General features: G+C 44.7%; 1 protein-coding gene across 2 annotated transcripts; it reads left to right on the top strand.

Moving 5' to 3' along the window:
• Nucleotides 1-1297: 1297 nt before the first annotated feature.
• On the top strand, nucleotides 1298-21096 carry LOC137352099 (telomere zinc finger-associated protein-like). Of its 2 annotated transcripts, XM_068017193.1 has the most exons (11): nucleotides 1298-1358; nucleotides 1556-1624; nucleotides 6739-7735; nucleotides 11751-11862; nucleotides 13166-13258; nucleotides 14399-14485; nucleotides 15733-15887; nucleotides 17694-17830; nucleotides 18687-18851; nucleotides 19525-19613; nucleotides 20664-21096. In XM_068017193.1, the coding sequence occupies exons 3-11, from the start codon at nucleotides 6741-6743 to the stop codon at nucleotides 20988-20990; spliced, it is 2160 nt and encodes a 719-aa protein (XP_067873294.1). In that variant the 5' UTR covers nucleotides 1298-1358; nucleotides 1556-1624; nucleotides 6739-6740; the 3' UTR covers nucleotides 20991-21096. The 2 variants fall into 2 exon arrangements, with proteins under 2 accessions (XP_067873294.1, XP_067873295.1); XM_068017194.1 differs by lacking the exon at nucleotides 19525-19613 and having other exon boundaries at nucleotides 1298-1624; nucleotides 20664-20928.
• The last annotated feature ends 247 nt before the right edge of the window (nucleotides 21097-21343 follow it).

The following is a 21343-nucleotide window of genomic DNA, read 5'->3' as shown; positions in this document are numbered from 1 at the left end:
CCATGTCTCCGTTATAAAGACGTCTGCAAACGCGACATGAAATCGTGTGACATTGATCACAAGTCGTGGGAGTCAGTTGCCAGCATTCGCCAGAGCTGGCGGGCAGCCATAAAGACAGGGCTAAATTGTGGCGAGTCGAAGAGACTTAGTAGTTGGCAGGAAAAAAGACAGAGGCGCAAGGGGAGAGCCAACTGTGCAACAGCCCCAACAAACAAATTTCTCTGCAGCACCTGTGGAAGAGCCTGTCACTCCAGAATTGGCCTTTATAGCCACTCCAGGCGCTGCTTCACAAACCACTGACCACCTCCAGGCGCGTATCCATTGTCTCTCGAGATAAGGAGGCCCAAAAGAAAGAAGTATAAATGGGTGGTTGATGTTCGGCACAGACTCAGTGGGCCGAAGGGCCTGTTTCAGTGCTGTATCTCTAATCTTTATACTTTTCTGTATCTATCTGTGTGTGCGTTTATCGCGTATGCTTGGTCGCGTTGCATATTCGTAGTCGGTAAGTGGATTAGAGTTTAAGATTAATAAACTTCTACCTTTCTTGTTTAAAATCTAAGAAAACCTGTCTGAATTGATTTCTTTGCCTTCCAATTGGAGCAGTGAACAACGATTCACTAATGGAAAGATAAAAACACGGTATTTTAAAAATGAAACCCTGTTACAGTTAAACCATGCAAAGGCCGAGAGGGAACCCCTAGACTCCTTCTCACCTTGTCGTAACAATAATTAGGGTGGCTCTGTAGGGTGTTGGGGAAGGCTATGTTTCTCTCTGGTGATTGATTGAAGAGCCATAGGCTTGTTAGTTCTTGTTTCTTTGTGGGAGATGGCCATCTTCATGAAGAAAGATAATGACTTTACTGAATTACTATGTTCCCACTCAGCAGCCTTTAATAATGTTTTGGTGTCCAACCCCTGTGGGCTTTCAGTTGAGCCACAAAGGATTATGAGTTTAGCTCCAGTTTGTTGCAGCCCCAGTCATTTCTGGTTTTAAATCTCCAATTTAACCAGATGTCTATTGCATGGAGCCACCATGATGATCGCCTAGAGGCAAATTCATTAGTAATGCATCAAGTATACGGAATTGTGTCGAGTATTTCATTGCGATGGGCTGCATTTACACACGAAAAGGAGACTGGCACTTCTTCAGTGAAGTTGCCAAGATCTGGCCCATGCCCATCGTTTCCATGGTTGCAAGCTGAAGCTTTTCAAGATGGCGGCCGAAAGTCTCGGAGCTGGCACGTGATCAGCGTGAGAATCTCGGCCGCCATTTTGAGATGCTGCTGCGCATTGTGGCCACCGGAGGCGTAGGACGGGTGGAGAGAGTGTTGGACAGTTGGGTAGACAGTTACCTGGAGGTGGGGGAAACCTTGGACGAACAGGGGGAAGCAGGAGTCAAATGGTGGTGGAGGAGGAGGGAGAACTCTTCCAAGTAGCGGGCAGAGGGCTACGACGGTTCTGTGGCGCAAGCGCGGAGCGCGGCAGGGTACCGGCCGCGCATGCTCAGTTTCGCTTGACTCATGCTTAAAAATGATTTAAAGCATTTTTATTGAAGGATTCAAACTGGGAACCTCATTCACATCACAGTCAACTACAGTGGCAGTCAAAAAACATCACCTTCCAGGTAGGAAAGCCTAAAGTGAATCACCTAAAAGACAAGTGCATCCTTTTACTGTCAGTCAACAGCCCTCCTGCTTGTAACCTCTACTACTTTGGGAAGATTTATTCAGCAATGAAGGGAAATGGGGCTTTACCCCAGCTTCAAAAGGTTCTGTGACTAATTGCATGCATGTTGTGCTTTGCCGAGTTTCCTAACTGTTCGCTGACGTTTTATTGTGCAGATTTCTGATTAAAATTATTTTGGCCTAAATAGGCCTTTTAAAAAATAAATAAATTCTGGAACTTGAGTTACTGAAAAATTAAGTACCAATTTGAGCTGGATGCAATGTGTGTGTATCAGAATAACAAGTGAATTATGCAGAGTTAACTTGTAATTCATTTTATACAAATGCTTTTCCCCACAATGCCCTAAATTTATTTTTATCTGTGTAACTACATTAAGACAATATAATTTGTTCTATAGGCTTCTTTGAGAGGAAGGCTGAAAGATTCTCAGTGATCCGTGTTATGTCTTCATGTGTAAACTGAGTTCTGTACAGATTGTGTTTATGTTTTTGAGACGGCCCCTGATTTGAAGCTGGGTGTTTCCAAGCTGAACCCAGGTTAGATGAAGAAACAGCCTTGTGACTGAGGGGAAAACAAACAATTTTTAATCGGATACATGTGATTTTTTTAGTTTGTTTAAGTCTGTATAGAGTTAAGCTATCAAAGGAAAAAGCTGTGTGAGTTTGTCATGAAGATACCAGTGAGAGTGTTAAGTCAGAAAAAGGCTGCATGGTTTTCACAGGAAGTCAGCAACAGAGCTGGATGTTGTTGGTTTTAAGAGTCTCCCAAGGCTGCTGAACATAAATAGGAACAAGAGTAGGCCATTCAGCCCCTCAAGCCTGCCCTGTCATTCAATAAGATCATGGCTAATTTGTCCCAGGCCTCAATTCAGTGTATCACTATCAGTAATGTGATGGAGTCAGAGGCTTGGGAGACCAGTGGAGGAGCGTGTGCAAACTTTTGAATAGATAACTTATTGAATTCTGTTAGGTGCACTGACTCTGGTTTCAAAGCTTTTTTTGAGACAGTCCCTGGAAATAAAAAAAAAACTTCAGGGTTCTGGGGAGAGAGAATTGGTTGAAACCAGATAAGAGAGGGTGTAATTTGACCAGAGGCATGTGACTAGAGCTATCCAAATTCAGATTACAAGATTGGAGAGTTCAAGCAGGCTGCAGGTAGAGTTTTGTGGCAGACAAGCTGCAAAGAGTGGGAGCTGATTCTGGGAGCTGGCCATTGGCAAATCCAAGTTGCAGCAGCAGCTTTTGGTGACTTAAAGAAATACTGGTAGATCCACGCCATCAAGACAGTTGTGAGCAGAACTGAGGAGGCTCGGGAGTAGTGCGCTGTTTTTGGTGGAGACTGTACCTGTGGAATTCGGGATTGCAGGGAAACTGCTGTCAGATGAAAATCGGTGATTGCATCTTCGAAGACAGGAGCTGGACATCTACCTGAAGAAGTTGAGTTTTGAAGAACTTTGTGGCTGTTTGGTGCCATTTTTGCTGAGGGACTGCCTAGTAAAAGTGAAATCTTGTCCATTCTGTAGATTCATTTCTTTTGACTTATTGATCTCCACGGGGATCATAATCATGATTACAATTCTTGATTACCAGTTCATGATATCTCGTTGTATGGGAAAGTGGAGAATCATAAATCTTGGGATTTTAGCAGCCAAGTACTTGTGGCACATTGGGATCTGTAGGCCTGAGATGAAAACAAAATCTTTCAAACTATGTCTTGTGCATAACTGCAGCAACCAATGCTACTGGTTTGAGTGTGCAACTAATAAAGACATGAGGAAGCTCTCGAGCCAGACAGACTTACCTTTCTATGGCACCTTCCGTGACATACCAAAATTCTTTACAGCCAATTCAGTACTTTTTGAAGCGTAGGCACTGTAATGTAGGAAACATGGCAGCCAATTTGCGCACGGCAAACTCTCTCAAACAGCAATATGATAATGACCAGATAATCCATTTTACTGAGGTTGAGGGATAAATATTGGCCAGGAGACCAGGGGAGAACATGCTTTCAAAATAGTGTTGTGGGATCTCGTACATCCACCTAAGCGGGCAGATGGGACCTTGGTTTAGCACCTCATCTGAAAGGTGGCACCTCCCACAGTGTAGCACTTCCTCAGTGCTGCACTGGGAGAGTTAGCCTGGATTTTGTGATCGTCTTTGGAGTGGGACTTGAACCCACAATCTTCTGACTTGGAGGCAATAGTGTTACCACTGAGCCAAGGTAATACCAAAGGAGTAAAACTGAAGGCAGTGTTGAGGGAAGTTGTTTTAGTCAGCTCCATTTAAGTTCATTGCTTGTCCAAGCAGAGAATCCCATGGGATCAGGCCTTTTAACAGTGACTCCTACTATGCAGAATCCCAATGTGCATAATCCTTCTCCATTCACTCCAACTGGATATAGTCCCAATGGACCAAACTCAATGTATAGAATTTCAATGGAGCATTGTATTCTCCTACCCTTTCCCAATTAGAGTTCTGAGCTATCCAGGAACTGTTCCCCAGTTATCTGGGGCTACATGCACAGCTTCTGAATATTGGCGGTTTTTATTACATTTGCCTCAATTGGACAGGTGTGGACGCTGGTGTAAAGTCACCTTGTGCCCAGGGTTATCTGTTCTTGTTTAGGATGAGTCACTGATCAAATGATTTGATTGTGGTACAAAGAATTACATTTATCTGCAATTACTTGAAATCCTTACTTTTATGCTTATCAGTCTTCTTCTGCCTCCTTGTCTCGAGAGACAATGGCTAAGTGCCTGGAGGTGGTCAGTGGTTTGTGGAGATGTGCCTGGAGTGGCGATAAAGGCCAATTCTAGAGTGACAGACTCTTCCACAGGTGCTACAGATAAAATTGGTTGTCGGGGCTGTTACACAGTTGGCTCTCCCCTTGCGCTTATGTCTTTTTTCCTGCCAACAGCTAAGTCTCTTCGACTTGCCACATTTTAGCCCCGACTTTATGGCTGCCCGCCAGCTCTGTTGATCACTGGCAACTGACTCCCACGACTTGTGATCAATGTCACAGGACTTCATGTCGCGTTTGCAGACGTCTTTAAAGCGGAGACATGGACGGCCGGTGGGTCTGATACCAGTGATGAGCTCGCTGTACAATGTGTCCTTGGGGATCCTGCCATCTTCCATGCGGCTCACATGGCCAAGCCATCTCAAGCGCCGCTGGCTCAGTAGGGTGTATATGCTGGGGACATTGGCTGCCTCAAGGACTTCTGAGTTGGAGATACGGTCCTGCCACCTGATGCCAAGGATTCTCCGGAGGCAGCAAAGATGGAATGAGTTGAGACGTTGCTCTTGGCTGACATACATTGTCCAGGCCTCGCTGCCGTACAGCAAGGTACTGAGGACACAGGTTTGATACACTCGGACTTTTGTGTTCCGTATCAGTGCGCCATCTTCCCGCACTCTCTTGGCCAGTCTGGACATAGCAGTGGAAGCCTTTCCCATGCGCTTGTTGACTTCTGCATCTAGAGACAGGTTACTGGTGATAGTTGAGCCTAGGTCGGTGAACTCTTGAACCACTTCCAGACCGTGGTCGCCGATATTGATGGATGGAGCATTTCTGACGTCCTGTCCCATGATGTTCCTTTTCTTGAGGCTGATGGTTAGGCCAAATTCGTTGCAGGCAGCCGCAATCCTGTCGATGAGTCTCTGCAGACACTCTTCAGTGTGAGATGTTAATGCAACATCGTCAGCAAAGAGGAGTTCCCTGATGAGGACTTTCCGTACCTTGGTCTTCACTCTTAGACGGGCAAAGTTGAACAACCTGCCACCTGATCTTGTGTGGAGGAAAATTTCTTCTTCTGAAGACTTGAACGCATGTGAGAGTAGCAGGGAGAAGAAGATCCCAAACAGTGTAGGTGCGAGAACACAGCCCTGTTTCACGCCACTCAGGATAGGAAATGGGTCTGCTGAATTGTGCCTTTCATATTGTCATGGAATGAGGTGATGATACTTAGTAGCTTTGGTGGACATCCGATCTTTTCTAGTAGTCTGAAGAGACCACGTCTGCTGACGAGGTCAAAGGCTTTGGTGAGATCAATGAAAACAACGTAGAGGGGCATCTGTTGTTCACGTCATTTCTCCTGTAGCTGGCGAAGGGAGAACAGCATGTCAATGGTGGATTTCTCTGCTCGAAAGCCACACTGTGCCTCAGGGTAGACTCGCTCAGCCAGCTTCTGGAGCCTGTTTAAAGCGACTCGAGCGAAGACTTTCCCCACTATGCTGAGCAGGGAGATTCCACGGTAGTTGTTGCAGTCACCGCAGTCACCCTTGTTCTTATAGAGGGTGATGATATTGGCATCGCGCATGTCCTGTGGTACTGCTCCCTCGTCCCAGCACAGGTAAAGCAGTTTGTACAGTGCTGAGAGTATCGCAGGCTTGGCACTCTTGATTATTTCAGGGGTAATGCTGTCCTTCCCAGGGGCTTTTCCGCTGGCTAGAGAATCAATGGCATCACTGAGTTCCGATTTTGATGGCTGTACGTCCAGCTCATCCATGACTGGCAGAGACTGGGCTGCATTGAGGGCGGTCTCAGTGACAACATTTTGCCTGGAGTACAGTTCCAGGTAGTGCTTAACCCAGCGGTCCATTTGCTTGTGTTGGTCAGTCATTAGTATCCTTTGGTTTTTAACATCTCTTGTCTTAAATTTCTTTTACCTGTTTTTTTCTAGATTTGAAACTGAAGTTAGGATTTGTGACATTGCTGAAATGAGTTTCCACTGTTATTTAACTGTTAGAAATAAATAGTTAAAGCTCTCTTTTTAGAGTGGAAACAGGGTGGATGGGCAAGGAAATGGTAACAGTGACATGCTGGGGCATTATAGATGTGCTTCTGAGTTTGGGGCCTTGACATACTGAAGGGACAGTGTAAAGGGAACTGTACTCTGTATCTAATCTGTGCTGTACCTGCCCTGGGAGTGTTTGGGGCAGTGAAGAAGGTGTTTTACTCTGTATCTAACCCACGCTGTACCTGCCCTAGGAGTGTTTGGACATTTCAAATAATGTGCTTATCAATGATGAATAATGCCTCTGTTTTTTTTAGTCATGGAAGACCACTTTTCCGAACACAGCAAGAAAATTCTTCATGCTTTGAACAAACAACGGGAAGATGGTAAATTTTGTGATGTTACACTGGACCTCGGTGGCCATTATTTAAATGCACACCGCAGTATCCTGGCCTGTTGTAGTAATTTCTTCTCCAATATCTATGGAGCTGGCACATCCACTGAAATCAACCTTCCTGATAGTTGCACTGGTGTCTTGGGGCTTCTTTTTGACTTTATATATACAGGTGAACTTCAGCTGACCCAAACTAATGTTGCCAAGGTGCTCAGCGCAGCAGAACTCCTTTCAATCCCTGACGCTATTCAGGCTTGTCGCCATTATCAGCAGATGTTCATAGAGAATGAGAGGAGGAGTGAGGAAACCTCATGTAGCCAACCAGCTGCTGAGGATGGACCTGTGAAGGTACCAATAGACACCACAAAACAGACTAGAAAAGTTGGAACTCCTGAGAGACGAATCTCAAATTTCGAGTTCAGACATCTTAGCAGAAGGAGCAACAGATACAACCAGAAACAAAAGCTCAACTTGCTGACTGAGAAACAAAAAGACAAAATAAGATGTTTTGCTATTCAGAGAAGGTCTAGAGAATCTTTCACATCCCCTGGAAGTCAAAATTATAAACAGGTAGAGAAAGCCAAGGAAGGTGGTCTAAGAGACAGCAGTGAGGAGAATAGTCATGAGAGCACCAATGGGAACAGTGACCCTGCATTGGACATGGGCATCATCAAAGTGGAAGAAGACGAGGAGGATGAAGGTTTGAACGATAAAGGCGAGCTAGACCATGACTACATTCCATCCAGGAACGTTTGTAAGAAACGGAGAAAAGCTGGCACGCTGGGGGAGACCACACAGGGACTGGACAGACAGAAGCTCAAAACCTCGTCGGACCCAGTAAACAGAAAAAGCGAACCTGTAGAGTGTCCGACTTGTCAGAAGAAGTTTCTCAGCAAGTATTACCTCAAAGTTCACAACAGGTAATCCCAATGCTCACAGTCACAACTTTTAATTGTTGAAGAAAATTGGAGATGTTGTTGTGTCATGTCTCTGTAATATGGAGAATAATGGAAACCCAGAAGCAATTGAAGGCACCTCATCACACTGACTTCATTATTCAGGAGAGCAAACCGTGAGTGACTTATAATCATCTGAGATCAGGGATGAGATTGCTGGCCTAAAATCGCTCCCATTTATCTATTTAAAAAAAATTATTGAATGCTATGGAGGTGTCAACACTTTGGTGTGTTTGTGTTTTGGGGGAAATGTTGGCCAAGATACTCTATGCATCAGGTACAGGGGATATCCTGACTGATTAACGGTTGTAGGGTAATCAGTCCTGTTTGGTTTGAGTGTCAACCTCATTTCATCACACGAACAGTCAATCAAATTGTGTGGTTACAGTAGGGCTGGGGTTACGGGCCTTGATTTCCGCTCCCCCACCTCTCTCGCTATCACCACCTCCCAGAGTTTGAGTGACAAAACTGCAATTTCTTTCCATACGCTGGCCAATGGCTATATTCCAGTTTCATTGAGGAGAATATTTGTACCAACTGTTGAGAGATTTGGGGCAGGGCAGCTTGTAGATCGTGGATTTTAACGCAGTCAACACTAAAGCGGAATTGCAAGGCATTCAAAACGGGGAATATTAAAACAACCTCTGCACTACTTATATGCACTACTCTTGCAATACTCTCTGTACATATTCATGGTGAATAAAGATCAGTAACAGTTCAAAAGAAAATATTAGCGTGGGAGGGATAAGGGAGTAGTTTTAATCTAAAGTGCTTTGCAGGGTCTGAGAAAGTATGCAAAAGAATATGTGGTCACCTACAGCCTCTTGGGGCCCACTGACTCAAATGATGTATCCCGCAGGTCTGTCTGTTGAACTTGCTCATTATCGTCCCTGTGTTTGGATGCTGATCCCGGTACACACAGCTTTTGTAATTCAAAGCTCATTGAAATGGCATCTCACAGTAGTCCCAACATCGCGGGCTCCTGCTGAGTCTTTCGGAAGCAAAGCATTCATTAACTTCATAGAATTGTAGAAGACTGATGGGGGCCATTCGGTCCATGGTATCTGTGCTGGCTCTTTGAAATATCTATCTGATTAGTCCCATTCCCCCGCCATATAGCCCTGAAATTTGTTTCCTCAAGTATTTATCCAGTTCCCTTTTTGAAAGTTACTGTTGAATCTGCTTCTAGGCACTGCATTCTCAATCATCACAACTTGTCGCATAATTTCTTTTCCCCCTCATGTTGCCTCTGGTTCTTTTGCCAATCACCTTAAATCTGTCTCCTCTGATTATCATTAGAAACAGAATAAATAACTGTTAAAACACTTCAAGATTGTGAACACCTCTATTAAATCTCCCCTTAACCTTCTCTGTTCTAAGGAAAATTTTCTGGGGAAAGTATTTTAAATTTAAAAGCAGTTCCTTCTTGCTGTTCTTAGTGAAATTCCCTCTTAAATAGGATAGGAAGGTCCTACTCACCTTGGTTAAAGGGTGCATAACCAGGGAGCATAGATTTAAGCTAAGAGGTAGGAGTTTTGAGGGGATTCAAGGGGAAACTTTTTCACCCAGCGGGTGGTAGGAAACTGGAACTCGCTGTCTGAAAGGCTGGTAGAGGCAGAAACACTCATCACCTTTAAAAAGTACTTGGATATGCACTTAAGTGCTATAATCTACAAGGTTACAGTCCAAGAGCTAGAAAGTGGGATTAGGCTAGATGGCTACTTGACAGCTGGCATGAACATGATGGGCCGAATGGCTGCCTTCTGTGCAGTAAATATCTATGATTCTATGACTTTTGACACTTAGCGTTCAAATTCTATCTGCCTGTTGTATAACCACAGCATACCTCTTGACTCCCCAAAGCCTGTCCACCATCTACAAGGCACAAGTCAGGAGTGTGATGGAATACTCTCCACTTGCCTGGATGGGTGCATCTCCAACAACACTCAAGAAGTTCGACACTATCCAGGACAAAGCAGCCTGCTTGATTGGCACCCCATTTACAAACATTCACTCCCTCCACCACCGATGCACAGTGGCAGCAGTGTGTACCATCTACAGATGCACTGCAGCAATGCACCAAGGCTCCTTAGAAAGCACCTTCCAAACTCGCGACCTCTACCAACTAGGACAAGAGCAGCAAATGCATGGGAACACCACCACCTGCTAGTTCCCCTCCAAGTCACACACCATCCTGACTTGGAACTTTATCGCCATTCTTTCACTGTAGCTGGGTCAAAATCCTGGAACTCCCTTCCTAACAGCACTGTGGGTGAACCTACCCCACATGGACTGCAGTGGTTCAAGAAGGCAGCTCACCACCACCTTCTCAAGGGCAATTAAGGATGGGCAATAAATGCAGGCCTGGCATGTGATGCCCACATCCCATTAATGAATTAAGAAAAACAATGGCAGCGAGCAGTTCAACATATGCTATACTTGCTCATAAAGAGCATTACTCACTCAAGTTGTTATTTCTGACTTGAGAATGAACCCCAATTTATTTCACAGTTCCCTCTCTCTTCCTGAGATCACTTCTCCAGTATTGCCTCTCAAACCCATACCTCCACCATCTAGAAGGATAAGGGCAGCAGGTGCATGGGTATGCCGTTGCCTGTAAGTTTTCCTCCATGTCACACAATACCCTGACTTAGAACTAATTCGCCATTCTTTCATCATTGCTGGGTCAAAATTCTGGAACTCCCTCCCTAACAAAACTGTGGGAGCACCTGAACAACATAGAATGCAGCATTTCAAGAAGGTAGTCCACCACCTCAAGGGCACCCAGGGATGGCAATGGTTTCCAAATCTGGACAGATTTCTGGAGGTTTCATCACATGACCTTTTGGATGGCACAGTGGCTAGCACCGCAGTCTCACAGCTCCAGCGACACAGGTTCGGTTCTGCGTACTGCCCTTGCGGAGTTTGCAAGTTCTCCCTGTGACCGCGTGGGTTTCCGCCGGGTGCTCCAGTTTCCTCCCACAGCCAAAGAATTGCAGGTTGATAGGTAAATTGGCCATTGTAAATTGCCCCTAGTGTAGGTAGGTGGTAGGAGAATTGAGGGAAGGTGGGGATGTGGTAGGGAATATGGGATTAATGTAGGATTAGTATAAATGGGTGGTTGTTGGTCAGCACTGACTCGGGCTGAAGGGCCTGTTTCAGTGCTGTATCTCTCTATGACTCTAAATGCTGGCCTCGCTAGTGATGCCCACATCCTGTGAATGATCAAAAAAAAAGATAAATAACGAAATGTTTGTTTGTTTGAGTCATCTTAACTGATCCACCCAGAAAGACCCTATAGTCTCTTTCCTCCACCCACCTCCCCCAACCCTGCCTCACAACTGTTCCTTAAATTGTTGTAAGATTTTGCCTCCAGTCTATTCTGTGTGTTGATCACTTTGTGAAGGACTTCCTTGTCAGTTCTAAGTTTGCCTTTTGCCAGTTTAAACCTGTGTTCACTCATACTAATCTCACAGTTTAGTTTGAAATATGCTTTGAATCAGTCTTTTCTACGTTACCATCTTTACTTCTCTCTCTCGGCTGAAGAACTGAAGTATCTTTTCTCATAACTCTGATGTCTGATACTGGGAGTTAGTCTCATGGTTCTCTACACCACTTCCTCAGCTTAAATGTAACCAGAACTGCGCATAGTTCCTAAACTGTTGAAGTGAATTTGGGATAGTTATAACTGTCTCAGTGTTGAGTTCAACAGCTTCCCTCTTCTCACTCCTCCCCCACAAATGACATATCTAAAATAAAAACTGAAGCTGTTGGAAATACAGAGTAGGTCAGTCAGCCACTGAAAGAGAAAGAAGTTAATGATTCTGAGGAAGAACTTTTATTGGAAGGCTTAAAACATTATTCTGTCTTTATATTGCTCATTAACTTGCTTGTGTATTTTCTGTTTGTGTTCCCAATGCTGAGACAGTCTTTATTGCATTTTGAGGTAACTCTTGTACATGATTGATTTGCCTTTTAGGAGACATACAGGAGAGAAGCCGTTTAAATGCAGCAAGTGTGGAAAGTGTTACTTCAGGAAAGAAAACTTGCTTAAACACGAGGCTAGGAACTGCATAACCAGGATGGGCGCGGTATGGAAACTAGGTTTTTAAACATCTTTTTTAAACTGGGTATGTTTGGGTGAATGTGTTAATCAAATTAACTGTCGGTGGCAAGTTTTAGCATTTAATCCATATCTGGCATCAATGTGGTCTTGAAGTTGTATTTACATTTCTTGTTTTCTAGTATAAATTATGTGCAGCTGGAAAGTGCTGCAATTAGTGCTGTTGCCTCATAGGTGGATAAATTCTAAATCAGAACACGCAGACCTGTTAACAGCAACTTCAGATTGATGGAAATCAATGGGAACAGGGATTTAAGAAAATAAAAACTTGCATTTATATAGTGCCTTTCTCAACCTCAGGACATTCCAAAGCTCTTCACAACCAATCCATTACTTTGAGGTGTAGTCACTGTCATAATGTATGAAATGCGGCAGCCGATTTGCACGCTGCAAGACCCCAGAAACAGGAATGAGATAATGACCAGATAAATCCATTTTAATATTAGTTGAGGGATAAGTATTGTCCCCTGGGTCTTGGACAACTCCCCTGCTCTTCAGAATAGTGCCTTGAAATCTTTGTCGACCTGAGGGGGGCAGACAGAACCTCACATTTGATGTCTGATTTGAAAAGCCAGTGCAGCGCTGGAGTGTAAGCTTAGTTTATATGCTCTTGTCTCTAGAGTGGGGCTTGAACCTATAACATTGTGACTCTGTTGAGAGTGTTGCGCACTGATCAAAAGGCTGACATCTGCTTAAACTATAAAAATGGCTGCTGACACTCCAGTGCATGTACCTGTGCAGCTGGGCAATTATAGCTGTGACATCTTAGTGTACTTAGAAAATATAGCTTGCTCATCACTTCTGTCCTCACTGACCATCATGGGCCCCTTTCCTCCAATGCACTGACTTCAAAGTCCTTGTTTCCTCCTCCTGCCCTACATCCTAACTCTTGCTGTAATGTCTTCAGACTGTGGCATTCTGAACGGTCCCACTCTGCTCAACCATCAGTAGCAGAGTTGTCATTTTCTGATTCTCATTCTATCTCGGAACTTACTCCCTGAGTCCTTCCTGCATTACTACTGTCCCATACCTTTTAAAACCTCCTCAAAGCCTGTGTTTTCAACTGTACTTCCCATCATCTCTCACAATTCTTCACTGTTGCTTGATGTCCTGTGTGAAGTGCCTCGGCGGGAGACATATTATCCTGTTAAGTGGTGCTGCATTAATGCATGTTGTCAGCACAATGAGAACAGGCCTATTGGCCAACTAAACCTCTTCCCTCTGAAGACCAGTCTTATTCTGACCATGGTTTCAAATGCTTTTTTCCATAGATTTACACTTGTCATGAGTGTAAGGAGACATTTAAAAGAAGGATTGAGCTGAGGAAACACCTGATATCTCACACGGGTGAGATGCCCTTCAAGGTAGGTCCGATGTCACTGACCAATTGCGTCAACTGATCTGGGGTTAGCATTTTGGAACTACAATTGGCCTCAGTACCCCAGGATTCGGGGTGGTGGGGTTTGGGAATAAGTCTGGACTCCCCTTCCTAGTGACTATCCAGCATTCATTGTGGAGGCATTGACCGTGATCTGGGTGTTGAGGCTCAGTAAGAAGGTGTAGCCAGTTAGGTTGGTGCCAATTGAACCAGAGGACAGCAAAGCACAATGCCTGGAGAATAAAAGAGGCGGGAAAATGAAGCATGCAGCACAGAAAGAGGCCATTTGGCCCATCATGCCTGTGCCAGCTTTTTGAAAGAGCTATCCAATTAGTCCCACTCCCCCTGCACTTACCCCGTAGCCCTGCACATTTCTACTTTATCCAATTCCCTTATAGAAAGTTATTCAATCTGCTTCCACCACCCTTTCAGGCAGTGCACTCCAGATTGCAACAACTTGCTGCATTAAAAAAAGTTCTTCATGTTACTTCTGATTCTTTTGCCAAACACCTTAAATCTGTGCGCTCTAGTTACCAGGCCTTCTGCCACTGCAAACAGTTTCTCCTTATTTACTCTTATCAAAACTCCAAGATTTTGAATACCTCTCCCCTTAACCATCTCTACTCTAAAGAGAACAACTCCAGTTTCTCCACATAACTAAAGCCCCCCGTCCTTTCTGGTGCATCTCCTCTGCACCCTCCCCAAGGCCTTGACATTCTTCCTAAAGTATGGTGCCCAGAATTGTGCACAAACCTCCAGCTGGGGCCCAACGAGTATTTGATAAAGTCTTACCATAGCATACTGAAAGATGATGCAAAGTCCAAAAAATAATCAGGCAAAATGCTGAATAAGTGCAGACGTCCGATGTAGGTGTAATCCATAAGCAGTACACCATCCATGCAGGCAGTATATAGTGTGTATATCTGCCTCACAGTGATGCTAGATGTAGTAAAAGCATCTCCTTTGATGCCAGCAGAACTTGCTGAATTGCAAATATCAACTCCTCTGTCATAGGACAGCAACAGGCAGAGAGAGCACTAACCTCACAATGTCTTAACAAAAATTGTGCTTTTGATCCTGCTTGCCTCCTTTCAATTCTGTTGATTCTCTGTTTTAACCCTTTCAGTGCCCCTCATGTCCTCAGCAGTTCATGCAGCAGAAACACCTGCAAAGTCACATGATCAAATCTCATGGAGCCCCCAAACCCTACCCGGTGAGTAATTCACGTTAGTCATAATAGACTCACATTTATGCGGTAGCTAAAAGCCCTACATAAAGGAGTCCAGTGACAGTTACATAGCCAAACCTATAACAGCTACATCCCATTAGATACTTGAGATGAATGGCCTGTTGACAGGATAGAGAGGCAGGAGAATAGAAAAGGGGTGGAATAAGGTGGGATAATAGATCCGGGTGGAAAGGCTGTCGGATGGAAGGGGGCGGTAGTAGGAAGCATTAAAAAAAAAAATGGGTTCCACTCTGTATGGAGCTCAGGGCCAACCAGTTCTCTAGATGTTGTGTTTTGGTGTTTGCTGTCAGATCTGAGGAAGGCAGTTTGTGGAGGCAAGGTCCTTGCTACCTGAGTTTTTAATAAATCAGTCTGGGGATTGGGACGTCGCTGGCAAAGCCAGCATTTATTACCTGCCCCTAGTTGCCCTTGAGAAGAAGGTGGTGTGTCTTCTTGATGAACCACTGTAGTCATGTGGTGAAGTTACTGCCACTGTACTGTTGGGTAGGGAGTTCCAGATTTTGACCCAGTGACAATGAAGGGACAGCTGACATATGTCCAATCTGTGATGGTGTATGACTGAGTGAAACTTGAAGGCGGTGGTGTTCCGTGCACCTGATGTCCTTGTCCTAGGTGGTAGAGGTCATGGATGTGGGAGGTGCTGTCCCAAGAAGTCTTGGCAAGTTGCTGCAGGGCATTCTCTAGTTAGCAGCCATGGGGTGGTGGATGGGTTGGTGGGATGATTGTGGGAGTTGAAATAAGAAGGGAAAGGAGCCAAGTAGAGGGGCACCCCAAAGAAGAGATGCATAAAATATATTAGCAGAGAGCCTGAATGACTGACTGATTCAATTGGTATATGCACCACCAGGCATGGTACCAGGGTCAATCCTTTGTCGTTTGCAAATCTGTGCCAAGGGCAGTGAGGGGTACTAAAGTCAGACTTGATGCCCCCACCCAAGGAGCCTGATCACTACTGTGTACCCTGCTGGAAAGTGCTGCACATGAATATCGGGTAAGAACAGGATTGGGCTCAGCTATAATTACGGAATATGATTACTGATGCTCGCTGTACAAGTTCGCACAGGGCATGCCCACTTGTCCCGAGGTGCTGGACAGCTGCTTGGTGTCTGTGAATCTGTAACCCAATATGAGTCCTTGCCTCCCAAGAGCAGCAATGAGGCAAAAAGATGGATTAGAAAACAATTAAATTGTCGTATGTTTCTTCTTCGTAGTGTCCCACTTGCTCCAAATGTTTCCATTCGCGCAATGATGTGCATCTGCATGAATTGTCCAAACACCAGAAGGAGAAGCTATTTGTGTGCGAGGAGTGTGGTCACAGAGCTTTCACTCGTCATGGCCTGCAGATGCATATCAAATCCAAACATAGGTACAGTATATGTGCAAGCATTCTTCTTTATGTATTGAGGTGGTAACAAAAGGAGACTGTGTACACAGATGGGGTTAGCACAGATCTTTTGGCAACAATTGAAAATGGAATGGGGGAAATAGAGTGCTGAAATCTACACTTGCTCGAAATTCATGTCTTTAACTGTAGGTTCAATCTAAATTGTTGCCAGCAAATTACTTAATTCTGGTTTGTTTATAATCCACACCTGCGAGAGGAAGGGTCATGGTTATCGAGAATCATGTAGCAGTTACAAAGACAATGCAGAGATCTTACATGGGAGTGGGAAATTGTGGCAGGGGAGAGTTTGGACAAAATGTCCTTTTCCTATTGCAAGCTTTCTTAGACTTGTTTGAAAATAGTTGCTTGGTATTTATCAAACAGGCTTGGGTGAGTTGTAACTGAATTGAAGTGTGTTCTTAAATCAAAAGATGCACCAGTGCATGTCTGATTCACCCATCTGTCTGCCCACTCACTCATTGTCACCTGCCTGCCCATTTGCCCACAGATCAGGTAGTTGACTGATGGCACACGGCCTGGGGAGAAGGTGCGGTCTGCTCCACTGCACCCACATTGTCAGGCCCTCGACTGCATGTGACCGAGAATAATGGACAAGAAGCAGCAATCACAAAAACACAGTGGTCAGCAGGCTCAGGCAACATCTGACCTCCTTGATTAGATATTTTCAATGGTAAATCCGTTTTTAAAAAAAACGATATTTGGGAATTTCCAGGGCTATTTTCAATTCCTGTTTGGGCAATTGATGGCATGGTGGAGGGAAGTGTTGGGGACATGATCGCTGATGCAAGACATTGCAATGATTAAATTCTGAGACAATAACTATAGAATTGCCAGAATGTAGTTAAAATTTTTAATAAAATTTTTTTCCATATGACAATATATAACAGATTTAAGATAATTGGTGAAAGAGCCAGAGAAGAGGTGAGAAATCTTTTTATATGGCGTGTTATGATCTGGAATGCTGTGCCTGAAAGGGTGGTGGATGCAGATTCAATAATAACTTTCAAAAAGGAATTGGATATATTCCTACAAAGGTAAAATTTGCAGGGCTATAGGGGAAGGGCCAGGGAATGAGACTAATTAGATAGTTTTTTTTCAAAGAGCTGACATAGGCACGACAGGCTGAATGGCCTCCTGTGCTGTATAATTCTGTGAATTGTTAGTTGTGGAATAGAAGTGCATTGCTTCTTTTCATCTTCTCGAAAGAAGGGAATAATCCTCTATTCCCTCCCCTTCCCTGTGCTGTTATACAGTTTGTGTATCTGTGTTTGCTGCTGTGTATCTAAGTACAGGAACAGATATGGGAGATGGACAAATGGCTTATGTGTCCAGTACCCCAGACTGCATACAGTAACTATTTAAATTGTGTATCTACCCAGTGATAGTCCTTGCAATACTTGTACACACGTTGACTTTTCTGGTGTTAGGCACAGTTTTGAGCAAAAAAGACTTGCATTTCTATGGCGCCTTTCACAAACTCAGGATGTTCCAAAGCTCTTTATGGCCAATGAAACACTTTTTTTTGAACTGTAGTCACTTGTCATGTAGGAAAACGTGGCAGCCAATTCACACACACTGTCTACAAACAGCAGTGTGACGATGACCGGATAATCTGTTTTAGTGATACTGGTTCAGATTGAAGAGAAAATGTTGTTGAAAAGGTTGACTGTGGGGTGTGGGGGGGGGGGGGGGGGGGTTGGGGAGGAGGAAGGTGTGTCGATGGGGAAGGAATGATGTTCATTTTGTTTTTGTACCCCGCTGTTCCAGGAATGAGCGGCCATATATTTGTGAATTCTGCGACCGCGCGTTCACTCAGAAGGGGAACCTGAACGTCCATCGTCGGACACACACAGGAGAGAAACCGTTCCAGTGCCATTTATGTGGGAAAACTTTCAGGAGCCAAGGTGAGCGGCTCTGCCTCCATGGGTCACAGGGAGCTTGGCTCCTGTTCCCTGAGAGTTTACACTCCCTGTCTAACATACCCTGTCTAACCTGCACAAAACACTTCCTATGATGGTGGGATTGGCAAATTCATCACCTGACTCTGCACTAAGGCTATGCAGACCAGCCAGCCCCAGGCCTGAGCTGAGTTGACTGGCCTCTCAGCCCAGCCTTGGAGTTCTGCAGTTGACTAATATTCCTGGACTGGGGAGGAGGAATGTCAGCTAGCCACAATTAGCCAGTGACCCATTGCTGATGCAGACTAGACTGAGCTTTCTATGGTAAAATAATCTATATTAGCTGGTAGCAGTAAAAATGACCTTTAAAGCTCTGTTGCAAAAACCCAACTGTTTCACGAATGTCATTTAGGGAAGGAAACCTGCCATCCTTACCTGGGCTGGGCCTATATGTGACTCCAGTCCACCCTCAAGTGGCTCAACCTGTGGTTCAAGAAGGCAGCCCACCACAACCTTCAGGGCAACTAGGGATGGGCAGTAAATTGCCAGCCTTGCCAACGATGCCCACATCCTGAGAATGAAGAAAATAAATTAACTGCTTAATTATGGTATGGCAGGATGCAAGGTGGAATTTACTGATCTTGTCAGGTGGTTGCCAGAAAATGAGGGTTTTGCCAAAAGAGGGAAGGGAAGTTCGAGGGGTTTGATCTGATTAACCCGGGTGAAGTAAGAAACTCTCAGTTAAGTAACGGTGCAGGTGAAAAGGGTGGCTGGTGGGTTAAGAATGAAATAAAATTACATCTTCAGCTACGTTCTGTGACTTACTAAGACTTGTAACACAACATCTTGATTTTTGCACCAGGGAGTCTGGACAAACACAACAGGACTCACACAGGTGAGCGGCCATTCAGCTGCAAGATCTGCAGCCAGAGGTTTACAGAGCGGGGTCCCCTCCATCGTCACATGGCCAGCAAACACCAGGAAGGGCGGCCACACTACTGCAACATCTGTGGCAAGACCTTTAAAGGTAATGTCCTGTGTGTAGAATGTTAAGACACTGTCCCCTTCCTCCAGCCTTTCCTAATGAGCTCAGTCCTGTTCTGATAACTTTCTCCAAGGGCAGGAACAGCCTTGAACACAGACTGGCTAGTATTAATACTGTCACATTGTTTTAATTTGCATAACTGGGCAACTGGTTGTTTTTCAGCCTTTCTTTTCTTACACCCCTCCCTCCCCCACTCTGTGGTTCCCCCACCTTGATCTCAGCTAAGTAACGGTGCAGGTGAAAAGGGTGGCTGGTGGGTTAAGAACGAAATAAAATTACATCTTCCCTGATTCAGTACCTCTGCTGAAATTGGTCTGTTTCGAGTGTCGGTGGCTATGGGATAGCGACAGGAGAAGGAGGAGAGCAGTCACGGTCAGCGTGTCCGGTTACTGTCCAGTGTTTCTTGCTGGAAGCTGCTGTTGTGGATGTTGAATGAGAATCTGCAGTGAACCCTCACCCCAGCTACTTCATAATTGAACAGCCCCTCACTCAGGCTCACGTCCACGACTGGCTGAGGTACAGGAGAGTGCCTGGCACCTGTAGAACCCAACCTGTGTCAGAGTCGTCACCTTTAGGAAAGGAGGGAATGGGGAAGAGAGAAACAGTGAGTCATTGTTGTTGCTCAGTTTAACTAAAATGTTGTGCTTCATTTCAGCCATTGATCAGTTGCGAGTTCACCTTGGGAGGCACAAAGGGGTGAGGAAATTCGAGTGTAGTGAATGTGGCTATAAATTCACTCGACAGGTGAGACTCTCCATCTGCTGATGCTGGATTGCCATTTTTTTTTTGTAAAATCTGCAGTGTCGTTCAAATAATCCCACTGATTTCCCCAACATTGAAATAAGCTGGTAATGAGGTGAGGAAACAACACTGCCTATTAAAGGAAACCACTAACAACAATAACAATTAGTTACCTCATGGAGTAGTTGAGGTGAATAGCATAGATGAATTTAAGGGAAAGCTAGATAAGTACATAAGGGAGAAAGGAAAAGGATAGTGTGGGAGGAGGCTCGTCTGGAATATGAACACCAGCAAGGATCAGTTGGGGCCAAATGGCCTTTTTCTGTTCTATACATTCTATGTAATTAACCCATTTTTGAACTTGGGACCTGATGTATTTAGACCACTTCCCAATTGGGAGTAGCTGAGCAGTGACTTTAAAGGGATCATTCATGGGGAATACCACAGGAGAATATCTGAACTGAAATCAAAAGTAGAAAGTGCTAAAACTACACAGCGGGGAGGACAGGCACCATGTCAAACAAACGAGGGTCATTTTAGTAAAGTCTCTTTGTCTGAACTCTTCAATTTTTAATTACAGGGGTTCTGGGTTTCTTTGTAGTCACTTGGTGGGAAAACCAAAGCTATTGTCTTCAGCCCTCGTCCCAAACTCTGTTCCCTAACCACAGATTCCATTCCTCTCCCAGGCCACTGTCTCAGGCTGAATCAGACCTTTCACAACCTTGTGTTTAAATCCCTCTGTTCCCATATCACTGCCTAACACTAGCCCTACAATCCTCAGATCTGTGTTCTCCATCTCTGCTTTCCTTTGTCTGAGTCTTCAACTGTTTTGGCATGATGCTCTGGAATTCCCTCTAAACTCTCTACCTTTAAGATGCTCATTAAAACTTACTGCTTTGATCAAGCTTTTGGTCACCTGCCCTAATCTCTTTGTGTGGTTCAGTGTCAGTCTTTTTTTGATAACGCTCTTGTGAAGCTATGCTAAAGGCATGGTATAAAAGGAAGTTTCTTTTGGCGCTCTGCTCAGCACCGATGTATTTTGCTCAAATGCAGGCTCACCTGAGGCGACATATGGACATTCATGGGCGAGTAGAAAACTACAGTCCCCGTCAGCGAAGGCTTCGCAACCTGGTCATCACAGACGAGAAAGAGGGAGATGCAAAGGCAGACAAAGATGCAGCTCCACGGACGAGTGGCCTGTCAAACGAAGCCCGTTCCACCATAGCTACAAATGAACTGTCCAACCAGAGCACAGAAACCCCAGAATACTCTGCTCGTAGGTTCACAGACAATGGGAACTACCAGTTGGAAGAGAATGTGGAGCCATCAGTCGGTATGACAGATATGTACGTTGAAGAGGTCATCATAGTCAAGATATAAAAGGAGCCAATTGCTCTGGTAAGGGGAGTGGAGGGGACAGAATCTCAAATAATTGACTTTCTTTTGTAAAATATGTAAAATAATTAAAATTGAGTTTCTAAATGTTCACCGACCAAAACCATCTTCTCTACTTTTAGCTTAGCTTGTTGGCCATCTCTCCTCAGTCAGAAGTCTCCTTTCAACCCCCTCAGCCAAGACTTGGCTTATAACCCAGCCTGAGGCAGGTGCTATTCTTCAGAAAAGTTAACCCTGATGATCAGGGCTTTCAAAGATCTCATGCCATTTTTTTTTTTGAAGAGTGGGGGCAGGGAGTAAGGGAGGAGGAGGTAGTCTCTCTTGTCCTGGCCAACATT

This window comes from Heterodontus francisci, chromosome 37, assembly GCF_036365525.1.
Source record: "Heterodontus francisci isolate sHetFra1 chromosome 37, sHetFra1.hap1, whole genome shotgun sequence".
In the NCBI taxonomy this organism is placed as follows: Eukaryota; Metazoa; Chordata; class Chondrichthyes; order Heterodontiformes; family Heterodontidae; genus Heterodontus; species Heterodontus francisci.
This window is presented reverse-complemented; position numbering and strand designations above follow the sequence as displayed.